At 45.4% G+C, this 12,781-nt stretch overlaps 1 protein-coding gene across 5 annotated transcripts in view; it reads right to left on the bottom strand.

Annotated features, from left to right (window-relative positions):
* The window catches only part of tanc2a (tetratricopeptide repeat, ankyrin repeat and coiled-coil containing 2a), a 591,670-nt gene that overhangs the window by 224,451 nt on the left and 354,438 nt on the right, over positions 1 to 12,781 (bottom strand). For all 5 annotated transcript variants that reach the window (XM_052038520.1, XM_052038521.1, XM_052038522.1 and 2 more), the window contains one exon: positions 2,864 to 3,012. In XM_052038520.1, coding sequence (XP_051894480.1) covers positions 2,864 to 3,012 — 149 coding nt within the window. The remainder of the gene's footprint in view (positions 1 to 2,863; positions 3,013 to 12,781) is intronic.

The following is a 12,781-nucleotide window of genomic DNA, read 5'->3' as shown; positions in this document are numbered from 1 at the left end:
TCAGAGGGTCAGACAGCATCTGTGGAGGGAAATGGACAGATAATGTTTCGGATCAAGACCTTTTGTCCAGATGAAGGGTTTCAACCCAAAACGTGACTGTCCATTTCCCTTCACAGATGCTGGTCGACCTGCTGAGTTCCTCCAGCAGAGCGTTTGTTGCTCCAGATTCCAGCATCTGCTGTCTCCTATGTCTCCATATTCTTGATCAATTGGGGATGAAAATAATTTTTTTTAAAACTGCATATGCTTAAATAAAAACAGAAAATGCTGGAAATACTCAGCTGGTCAGGGCAACATTTGTGAAGAAACAGTTAACGTTTCAGATCTGATTCTGAGATGGTTTCTCTTTCCACAGTTGCTGCCTGGCCTGCTGAGTGTTTCCACCTTTTACTGTTTTTATTTAAATCTAAGAAGTGTGGGCTTATAAATTTTGTCCGAGTAAGTTGCTAATGAGGTTTAAGGAACAGGATTCATATGGTATATAGTCAGCCATTTTCTCTTTGGTGCAGTTCAGGATAGGGACAAGAGAAGTGAAATCACACGGCCTCCGAATTAAAGACAAGATTACTGTTGAGAAAATTTTATAAACGGTTTAGTTACCAAATTATATTAAGAAATTAAGAACATAAGAAATAGGAGCAGAAATAGGCCATCAGCACTTTCAACCTGCTCTGTATTCATTGAGGTCTTTGACCTCAATGCCATTTTCTAGGAAGACCTCACTATCCCTTGATTCCCTTTTATGTCTACAAATTTATCAATCTGTGTTGTTCTGAAGCCTAGAGAACAGTGTCCTGGTCCACTTAATCTCTCTTCAAATGGCAAATCCATTTTCTGTATAAAACTAATTTTGAATCCATTTTGATATATATTACCCTTATTCCATGTGTTGAAATGTTGTTGATCAATCTACCGTGCTGAACCTCAGTGAATGCCTTCTGGAAATTCAAATACACAACATCTATTTGTTCCTCCTATCTATTCTACTTGCCACATCATCAAAAGAACTCCAGCAGATTAGTCAAAATGATATTCCTTTCATAAATCAATGTTGGTCCTGCTTAATCGCTCTCTTCAAGGTGTTCTGTTATTACAACCTCTAGTATAGATTCCAGCATTTTCCTGACCACTGAGGTCAGGCTAACATGTAGGTGGTTCCTCATTTTTTTCTTCCTCTTTTCTTAAATAGTTGGGTCACATTTGCAATTCTCCAATTCACAAAAACAAAACCAGAATATACAGAATTTTGGATGATGATGATCAGAGTATCTATCATCTTCAAAGCCACCTCCTTCAAAACTCTGGGATTTATCAGCTTTCAGGCGCACCAACTTTTCTGAGACTTGTTTTTGACAAATACTTGCTTCATTCAGTTCCTCATCCTGGCTGGACCCTGGGTTCGCCTATATCTGGTAGATTTTGTGCGCCCTTTTTCCCTGGAGACAGGTGTAAAATAATTGGCTCATACCTCTGCCATTTCCTTATTCCTTATAAATTCTCCTGGCTCTTACAATGGACCTGCGTTTGTCCTCGTTAGTCTTTTTCTTTGTATGCAACTCTTATAAAGGTCATAAAAAGCTCTTATGAACTGTTCTTAAGGTCCTTGCCAGCTTGCTCTCATATTATACCTTGCCTTTCTTTCTCAATTTCTTGGTCCAGTCCTCCTCTGCTGAGTACTAAAATGCCCCCATTCTCAGGCCCAATGCTACTTCTGGCAATCTTATAAACTGCTTCCTTGAATCTAACACATGGGTGAAAGTGATGGAATCTGGAGGGGAAGGGGGTGCAGGGAGAATAGGTTACAGGGAAAATGAGTGGCAGGATGGGAATGCTCCAAAAGCTGGCACAGACTTGATGGGGCAATGGCTCCTTCTATTTTGTTGGCAAATATGAAAAAAATGGAGAAGTGCTAAAGGACTGCAAATGGTAAGTAAAAATCATTCCCAGGATATGGTGTTGCAGCTTATTCTTATTTCTCTGTACTAATGTTGAAGTAATCCAGGTGTTATTTAGGGAGGTTCACAATTTTGACTTAACAACAATTAAGGAATGGTGAGGTTTGTCCAAAACAAGGAAGCATATTCATTTGCATAGGAACTTGGAGGTTGTGGAGTCCTCATGCATGTTCTATCTCCATTTAAGCAAGAGTCCCATGGGCTAGATGTTCTGAAAGAAGTTGTGACAATGTATACTGCAGCCACAGTACACAATTGGTGGAAACAGCAGATTTTATGACTTTGGATGGGGTACCAATCAAGCAGGCTATTTTGCCTTGGACTGTGCCAAGATTCTTGAGTGATGTAAAAACATCACCCAGCCAGGAAGTGGAGAATATCCTGCCTTAAGACTAGCAGACAATTCAAAAATATGCACAAAAAATTAAAACTAGAAGAATTTTAGAGAGATGAATCATTGAAAATGTGAGATTCAGGGTGAAGACAAAGGTTTGAGCTCACAATGAGCAAAGGTTTATTGGGAGCTATCCACTATGGTTTCCTTAAGCAATGTTTTGCACGGAATCACAGAAGTTTAATGCATGGAAGATCACTTGCTCTACCAAGTCCTTCAGGCCAATATTATTGTCCTTTTCCCATAACCTTCCACATTTTCCACAATATTTATCCAATTTCAAAGTTATTATTGATGCTTCTTAAATATAGAACAAAATTACAGCTATCCTGCAGTTTCCTTTTGTGGTGGAATACATTTTTAACAGCTTTATCATGATGCACTTATGTGACAAAAATGTTCACTCTGGTGTCAATAACCCAATTCTAACAATGCTAACTCAGTCCTGTATATAGTTTACAATACCAGAAACAGTTACACATTACATATAGTTCTATTCCCAACAGATCCATACCTGATTTTCATCCTGCTCCTCCATACTGTATTCTGTGCTTGTTTGTACTTCTGAGGCTTTATCTCCCAGCAGAAAGCCTAGGCGTGTCATTAGTGTATTTGCAGCCTCATCCACAGAGGGTGGGGGTCCGAGTTCCTGTTCTGAGTCACCTGTGCAGAAAGGCGAAAAATAAATCAATTAAATGAAGTAATGTCATTCTACCTTACACGTATGAAAGAACAATTGGCTGGTGCATTCTATCATGGATCAGTCCTTCTGACCTGCACTTGTATCACTAACATTTACTAATTTATACAGTGTGTCGTAATATCTGTACAGCAGCAGATTTGGGAAGTCTGCTTGTGCTTGGCTTGTTTTTCCTTCAGAATGATTAAACACTCAGAACTTTGTTCTGCACAGAACAGGTACACTTGTACTGTTGTGGATACTAAACCAGAATATATGCCTACATAAATATGTATTCAGATTTGCAATCACCTCTATACAACTACAAAAATGTTCAAAGAATAAAATGAAATCAATATCTTTAATTAACTGCACTACACAGTTTTATGGACGTTTACTTGAAGCACTTGCATGAATGCTTCAAATAGCCAAAAAGACAATTTTGCTCTTACAACTATCATTGCAAAAAGTATAATATGCAATGAATTGCCTGCTGATAAAGCAGACAAAAGCCATAACCAGTTTACCCAATTGTACTAGGAGAAAAAGGAACCAAGGGAATAGCTAAACAGGTTAAATATAGCTTGGAGGTTACACGACACAGAGAATGCATGATGCCTTTGCAACACATGAACAGACAGCTTCTATAATTTTCATTTAATGGTAATATGACTTATTCAAAGTGACATTCGACATAAAATAAACAATGCATATATGATCTCCATCAGCACAATTGTTTTTGCATTTTATCCTGAAATGCTATGAATCTAATTAATAGTTCCCAGTAGTCTCATCTATGAACATATTGAAGATATGGACAGCTGATGTGCCTACAGAATTTGTGCATTAACATAACATACATGTTTGGGTGCAACTGCACAACAACTCCATCCTGCCAATGAGTAGCATTTTCAGTTATTGTAAGAGATGCTGATTTTTCACCTTTCTGCATGCCTTCCATTGTAATCCTGGCAAGCCAAAGAGAAACAAATGGAAAACAGAATCACTGTTATACACAGTGCAGAATACATTTAGGAGCACAGGAATAGAAAGAGACTCAATAGTGTCACTGAAAACTGTCACTGAAAGAGCTGGCTGATCAGTTACTCATACCTGCCGTTGTAGACCTCCATTGAGGAACTGCAGCTTGTTTTTGGCAACTATTTCACTTCACTATAACCTGTGGTATTTAGTGTTACGAGTAAAACTTCACCAAAAGTGACAATTACGAAGGCCCTCTGTGTTCTCCTCTGGTTTCCCAATGCACATTAGCCACCATCTATATGCTGTCACATGCCTTGCTGTAGCTGCAATTAGGACTGCAGCATTTTCATGTGGTTGCAGAAGGACACCTGCTCAGGTTGATGGCTCAGATTCTTTTACGGCTCACAAAACAAATACATGCCTTGCATGTTAATCATTTGACAGCATCTGTATTTCCCACTGCTAAAAAGAAAATGTTTTTGTACACATGCTGCCACTTTCAAATTAAAATCTGTGACCAAATTGTTGAACTAACAAACCAGTGTCGACATAAAAAAAAACCAAGGGTACAGCCTACTATGAGAGTCAGGGCACTAATCTGGAACCATGAAGCGAGGACTAAACAGGGCTAGATTTTTAAAGTGTGCTAAATTTTTTGGTTTCAGCTTATTTTTCCAGTTTTTTTGTTAAAGAGTTATTAAGATAATGTCACTCAAGTGATGCTTCAATCTGCAGTCTCCATGAAGTGCACAAAATCGAACTGGCGATAATAATTATTATAGACCAGCTCAAACTGTGGCAACTCACCGTCCGAGCAGGCGAACCGGCTCGACGGTTGGGGCGCACATTGTCGGAGCGGTGAGGCCCAAGATGGCGCTGGGCCTTAGTCTTCCCCGAGCGACGGGGGAGAACCCGCACGTGCAAAAAGACTCTATGGCGTAGCGCGTACGTCATTTCCTCTCTCAGAAGGTGGCAACCGTTTCGCTTAAAGGCCCGCGCACGGCAGGAAAATAAATCAGTCTTGTTCTACAACTCACAGACTCGTGTCTTTATTTTCACATCGCGGTAGCAGCTGCTACATTGGTGACCCCGACGGTCCAAATGGATTTTGGACCCTCACAATGACCGACAACGCAGCAGCCAACGCAGTAGCACTCAAGCTGCCCACCTTCTGGACACTTCGTCCCCGCGTGTGGTTCAACCAGGCCAAAGCCCAGTTCCAACTTCGCCAGATCACCTCCGACTCCACACAGTACTACCCACGTGGTCAGCTTCCTGGACCAGGAGACAGCCGCCCAGGTCGGAGACTTCATCCAGTCTCCTCCAGAGGAAGGCAAGTACCCAGCTTTCAAGGACCTTCTCATTCGGACATTCAGCCTCTCCTGTCGTGAGCACGCTGCTTCATCTCGACGGCCTGGGGGACAGATCTCCATCGGCCCTGATGAACGAGATGCTGGCTTTGGCTGAGGGGCACAAGCCCTGCCTGATGTTCGAGCAGGCCTTCCTCAAACAGCTGCCCAATGACATTCACCTGCTGTTGGCTGACGCCGATATTCAGTGACCCACGTGAGGTAGCCACCCGGGCAGATGTCCTGTGGAAGGCCAAATGCAAGAGCGGTTCGTCCGTTGGCCAAATCACTAGACCACGTGCCCAACGCCTACCTAAACCAGCAGCCGAGCAACCACACCCCAGAAACACAGACGACGACACTGACAACCGGCTGTACTTCTACCAGAGGTGGGGCGCAGAGGCCCGTCGATGCCGCCCACCCTGCAAGTTTCAGGGAAACGCCAGGGCCAGCCACCGCTGATGGCTACGGCAGCTGGCCACCAACACAGCCTCCAATTCGTTTGGGACAAGCAGTCCGGGTGTCGTTTCCTCGTCGATACTGGAGCAGAGGTCAGTGTTCTACCCCCAACCGGCCGCGACGCTCGTAGCAGGCAACAGGGACCCGCCCTCGAAGCCGCAAATGGCACAACGCTACGGACATTCGGTACCCATACAGTGCAATTACAATTCAATGACAGCCATTTTACTTGGAACTTTACCCTTGCCGCCGTCACCCAGCCACTCCTGGGAGCCGACTTCCTCTGGGCCCACAGCCTGTTAGTCGACCTGCGAGGGAAGCGGCTAGTGCACACCAGAACCTTCCAAACTTACTCTCTGGGAGAAGCCAGCCTACCAGCCCTGTGCTTGGACTCCGTTTTCCTGTCTGGCAACGAGTTCACCAAGCTCCTTGCCGAGTTCCCGTTGGTTCTGGCACCTCAGTTCAAGAATTCGATGCCCAAACGCGGGGTGTGGCACCACATCACTACAACAGGGCCACCCCTTCACGCTCCGAGCATGACGACTACCTCCAGACAAGCTCCGCCTAGCAAAGGAGGAGTTTCGCCGCATGGAGGAGCTGGGGATCGTTCGCAGGTCAGACAGCACCTGGGCCTCCCCCCTGCACGTGGTCCCCAAAGCCACCGGCAGGTAGAGGCCCTGCAGCAATTACCGCAGGCTGAATGACACCACCACCCCAGACCGCTACCCCGTCCCTCATATCCAGGACTTCGTGGCAAACCTACAAGGGGCCCACATCTTCTCCAAGGTGAACCTCGTCCGGGGGTACAACCAAATCCCCGTCCACCCCAACGATGTCCCCAAAACTGCGCTCATCACACCGTTCGGCCACTTCGAATTCCTTCGAACGCCATGCAGACCTTCCAGCGGCTGATGGACGCAGTAGGCCGCAACCTGGACTTCGTGTTCATTTACTTAGATGACATTCTCATCGCCAGCCATAATCGCCAAGAACACCTTTCCCACCTCCGCCAAGTGTACTCCCGCCTCAGTGATTTCGGCCTCAATATCAACCCGGCCAAGTGCCAATTCGGGCTCAACTCTATTGATTTCCTCGGCAACAGAATCACCAGCGAGGGAGCAACATCCCTACCTGCCAAGGTAGACGCAATCCGCCATTTTGCCCGTCCCAATACGATCAAAGGCCTGCAGGAGTTCGTTGGGATGGTCAACTTTTACCATCGTTTCATCCCTGCAGCAGCCCGTATCATGCGCCCCTTGCTCTCGCTGATGTCTGGCAAGGGCAAGGGCATCGCCTGGGATGACGAGGCCGTGGCTGCCTTCATTAAGGCCAAGGAAGCCCTGGCAGACGCCGCGATGCTGGTCCACCCCACGACAGACATCCCAACCGCCCTCACAGTGGATGCATCCAACACCGCGGTCTGTGGGGTACTGGAACAACTAATCGAAGGCCGTTGGCAACCCTTGACATTTTTCAGCAGGCACCTTAGGTCACCTGAACTTAAATACAGCGCTTTTGATTGGGAGCTACTAGCGCTGTACCTGGCAATCCTGCGCTTTTTAGAAGGTAGGCCTTTCACTGACCATAAGCCATTGTCTTTCGCCTTCCCGAAAATCTCCGATCCCTGGTCAGCCTGCCAGCAGCAACGTTTGTCCTACATTTCCGAGTTCACAACGGATATCCAACATGTCTCTGGAATGGACAACGTCATTGCTGACGCACTCTCCAGACCGACCATCCACAGCCTGTCCCTGGGTGTAGACTACGCGGCCCTGGCTGACGCACAGCAAGTCGACGATGAGCTGCCCAGCTACAGAACTGCAGTCTCAGGCCTGCAGCTCCGAGATTTCGTAGCTGGCCCAGGTCAGCAGACCCTCCTGTGCAACGTCGCAACCAGTCAGCCCCACCCGATAGTTCCTGCAGCCTGGCGGAAACACATTTTCGACTCAGTACATGGGTTGGCGCATACGTCCATCAGATCGACTGTCCGACTAGTCGCCAGCAAGTTCGCCTGGCATGGCCTGTGCAAACAGGTCAGTGAGTGGGCCAAGACCTGTCTGCACTGCCAGACATCAAAAATCCAACGACACACCAGGGTCCCACCACAGCAGCTCGAGCCTACCTGTAGAAGGTTCGACCACATTCATGTCGACCTCGTTGGTCCTCTGCCAGTTTCAAGAGGAGCGCGGCACCTTTTTACCATCATGGACCGGTTCACGAGGTGGCCAGAGGCAACCCCTCTCTCAGACATCACGACCGATTCCTGCGCTCAGGCGCTGCTCACAACTTGGGTCTCGCACTTTGGTGTTCCGGCCCACATCACTTCAGACAGAGGCACCCAGTTTACCTCCAGCCTATGGTCTGCACTAGCGAACATGCTAGGAACACAGCTACACACCACCACGGCCTACCACCCTCAGCCAAATGGGTTGGTAGAATGTTTCCACTGCCATCTGAAATCAGCCTCGATGGCCGGCCTGAAAGGTCCTAACTGGGTCGACGAACTTCCTTGGGTTCTGCTCAGCATACACACTGCCCCCAAGGAGGATATCCACGCTTCGTCAGCCAAACTCGTGTACGGTGCACCCCTGGTCGTCCCAGGGGAGTTCATACCCGCCCTTAGGGGACAAGAGGAACAACCCGCAGCAGACCTGGGAAGACCGCGCGAGAGGCTTGGCAGCTTGGCACCAATCCCCACCTCGTGACATGGCCCATCTCCATCCTGTGAGCCCAAGGAACTACGAGACTGTAAGTTTGCTTTCGTTCACAGGGGCACACCATGGGCACCATTGCAACGGCCATAAGAGGGGCCATTCCGGGTTGTCAGAAACAATGGGTCCACCTTTATTTTGGACACTGGGGGCAAGAAGGAAGTCTTCACGACAGGCCGGCCCATTTAGACCTACAACAACCAGATGAGGTCCCAACATTGCGACGCAGAGGCCGACCACCTAAGCAATGGCTAGCACAGCCCGCAAACTTTAGGGACTGTATCGCCGGTTCTGGTCGGGAGGTGGGGGGGTGGGGAGGGGGGGGGGGGGTGGGTTGTGTGGCGACTCACTGTCCGAGCAGGCGAACCGGCTTGACGGTCGGGGCACGCATCATCGGATTGGCAAGGCCCAAGATGGCGCTGGGCCTTCGTCTTCCCCAAGCGACAACCCGTGCGCGCGAGAAGACTCTAATGGCGTAGCGCGTACGTCATTTCCTCTCTCAGAAGGCGGGAACTGTTTTGCTTAAAAGGCCCGCGCACTGCGGGAAATAAATCAGTCCTGTTCTACAACTCACAGACTCATGTCTTTATTTTCGCATCGTGGTAGCAGCCACTACAAAACTGTATCTTAATTACTTCAAAATTTTAACTTTCCTTTGTGCAAATGCATTCAGTTTTTGCTCCATTTTCGTGGACACCTCTACCCATATGGCCTTTTTCACCATAACCACATCATGGTTCAAAACATCCTACAAATAAACTATCAGTGGCTATCAGCATTTTGAAAGGCACATACAGCATTCTGAAAGCAGAATGAATGAAAATGCAAATTCTACATGGTTGACATTTAATGTCACTATGTCATTTTATGAATGAATAAAAAATAATTTTTAGGCTGCCCTTCACAGGGTAGCTTTTCTCCAATGTTATTAGTTGAAATGGAATTATTCAAGCCTCAGGAATAAAGGAACACCCGTCTCCAACTAATCCAGTTTCACATTTAAACCACATTAACCAGGAAACCATGTCATGTTTCGAGAGGGGAGGAGAAACAGATTAGAAGATTAAGATACAACTGGAAGTCCACGGCACATCCTAGAAACATTTTATAAAATGTCCAAATGTTAATCATGTCTGGAAATATTTCCAAGAAGACAGGAACAGGTGGTATCTAGCATGGGTAAAAGGGTGACCAATGGACAGCATAAAATAGGGCCGACAAACATTGCTGGAGGAAAATTTAAATAAGTGGCATTTAGGAAGACTGGCAATTCCAGAAAATAGAAGCATTGTGGTTGAATGAACAGATACTGATGAAAACATTGAGGTGGTCAGGAATATTGGTATTGGTTTATTATCGTTACATGTACTGAGATACAATGAAAAGCTTTTGTTTTGCGTGCCATCCAGACAGATCATGCCATACATAATTACATTGAGGTACTAAAAACAGAATGCAGAATATAGTGCTACAGTGACAGAGAAAGTGCAGTGCAGGTAGACAAATGAAGTACAGGGGCCATGACGAGGCATACTGGGAGATCAAGAGTTCACCTATAAGCATATGAGAGGTCCATTCAAGAGTCTGATAACAGTGGGATAGAAGCTGTCCTCGAATTTGGTGGTACATACTTTCAAGCTTTTGTATCTTCTGCCTAATAACGGGAGAGGGGAGAAGAGAGAATGATCAGGGTGGGAGGGGCCCTTGATTACGTGGCTGCTTTCCTGAGGCAGCTGGGAATGTCGACGGAGTCACTGGAGGGGTGGCTGGTTTGCATGATGGACTGAGTAAGAGAAGTCTGATGTTCCTGAGGATGCAAGGCAGGAAAAGATTGCTACGATAGGAGGGAACACAGCAATGTGAATTTTGAAATTGATTAGTTGGGGTCAAGGAAGCCAATGAAGCTTGACTAAAGGGGCATTACTGTGAGGATGCAGCAATCCTATTTTACACAAGTTCAAGCTTTCAAGGATTAATGAGAATCAACCTAAAAGAGTGCTGGAAAAGTAAACTATAATGTGATAAAAACAAGGAGTATAGTTTCAACTGAGTTCTAATGGAAGATCATTGAAATTAAATGCTAACTCAGTTTCTCTCTTCGTATATATTGCCCGACCTGCTGAGTATTTCCACCATTCTGTTTTTTAACTCTACTCATTGGACACAAATCTCCTGCATGTTGGAACTCTCTAGTCCGGCACCCCGGGACCTGACTGGTACCTGACTACAGAAAATCCAGACCACAAAAACTGCCCCCCAGTCATCTTCCTCTGAGCAGAAGAACTGTTCCTTTTAAGTATACATAATGGTTCTCAGAATTGTCTGTGACCCAGACTTTCTGCAAGTTGGAAACACTGCCAGCTGAGATTGTAAATCGAATATTGTACACCCGTTGAAGTCATTACACACACTTTTGGCCTTCTTGCAGGGCCAAGGAGGGCCTGGACTGAATTTGTTTAATGTGCCCTATACACATACGAAATAATAGATTGCGTTAAAATAAATATACATGCGTGTTCTGCTGGGTGTGAGAATCTCTAGGCCCTACTGCAGATTCATGTATTTTAATTTTACAATAACAATATCAGTAATATTCCCAATGGTCAATTGTACATGTAATAAAGCAGTGCAAAGCTAGCCAAGAGCAGCTAAATTATGCACAAATCTAAACAGAGACCACGAACTACTGATATGCGTTTAAGACATTAAAAGTCTGAACTGCAAAAGCAACATGGGGATGAACAAGTAATATCCTCATATTAGAGAATACACAATTACAATTCACTGCTAATACATTAATATATTGTTAATCAACAGGGCTGTCTGCCCCCTTTGATAGAATTCTAGAAAACTAAATGTCACTGCCAACTACTTTAAAAAAATTCATCAGCAATCTGTAGAGGTGGGGTGCTTCATCTCAGGAGGCAGAATCAAGAGACACAAGTCAATCCCACCCTCCTAAGAAAAGTCTCGCCATCTTGTCAGTTGAATAGGTCCCTGTATTGATAGCACAATGCCCATAGCATGACAATGTTCTGCTCTCTACCAAAGGCAGCAATATAGAGAATACAAGTGGAAGAGAAAATTCTCACATCTGGGTATCATTTTATAATTCAATGAACATCTTTTATGTTGATTGAATTAATTGCATTCTATTCTTCAAAACACAGACAACATTCGACAACAATCCCCCCAAGGATAGAATAATTTATTTTAATGTACTTACCTGTTTTGATGTGTACAGCAACAATGAAATAATTTTTCATGCAAGTTTAACAATACAGTTTGAAGCTGTGAAATGCCAAAATGGAAAAACAAATCCCTTTAACCACACAGTTGCAGCAGCAAACGCTGAGAGCAAAGGGAAGTTACCTTGAACATCAGGGAGGGGAAGTCTCCTACAGGGATGTTACTCCCACTGTGAGCAATCTCATTAGCTAGAATTTCCAGCAGGCACATAAATCCATACTACTTGTTTGTTTCAAATGGTTTTAGCATGAATATTCAAACATAAATGATACAGAATTAGAAATAATCCAGCAAGTTTTAACAACAAGTTTACTGAAAGAAGAATCGATTCCACGTGTGTGATAATTCGCTTCCCCCTTCGAGAGAGGTGGGGGATGTTCTGGAGGGTGAGCAGCCTTAGGTTGTGGTCCATATTGGTATCAATGACGTAGGTATAAATTGGGATGAGGTTCTGCAGGAAGATTACAGGGAGCTAAGCAGGAGATTAAAGAGCAGGACATCAAAGGTAGCAATTTCTGGATTACAACTGGTGCCACGTTACAGCAAGAACAGAAATAGTGCAAATGATCTGAAGATGGCTGAAGAGAAAATGCAGGAAGTGGGGCTTTAAGGTCTTGGGCAATGGAACTTTTGGGGGTGGAGGGGAAAGTGAGACCTGTCTTTCTTTCTTAGGCAGTCCCTTGGGGATGACTTGCTTCTACTTTAATTCCAGGAAGTGAAAGGTATATATATACGATTTCTTTAATGTGGAGTAACCATTTCTCACATTTTAACTGAACAATGCTTTAGCCCAAAGGGAGGAGATCCACCAACAACTGGTGACTAGGCTCTACTGTACAAACGTAGCACACAGATGTGGGTGGAGACACATACACATGATCTTATCTGCACCTTTTCCCTTAGGCTCTCCTCCCCATCTATTCTAATCCCCTCCCTCCTTCAGTCCTTCCCTCTCAGCATCCCCCCCCCACCCTCACTCACACCCTGCCTTTTGACACTAT

The sequence above is a fragment of the Pristis pectinata genome, chromosome 25 (genome assembly GCF_009764475.1).
Source record: "Pristis pectinata isolate sPriPec2 chromosome 25, sPriPec2.1.pri, whole genome shotgun sequence".
Taxonomy (NCBI): domain Eukaryota; kingdom Metazoa; phylum Chordata; class Chondrichthyes; order Rhinopristiformes; family Pristidae; genus Pristis; species Pristis pectinata.
Note: the sequence above shows the minus strand (reverse complement) of the source record. Positions and strands in the feature narration are given on the sequence as shown.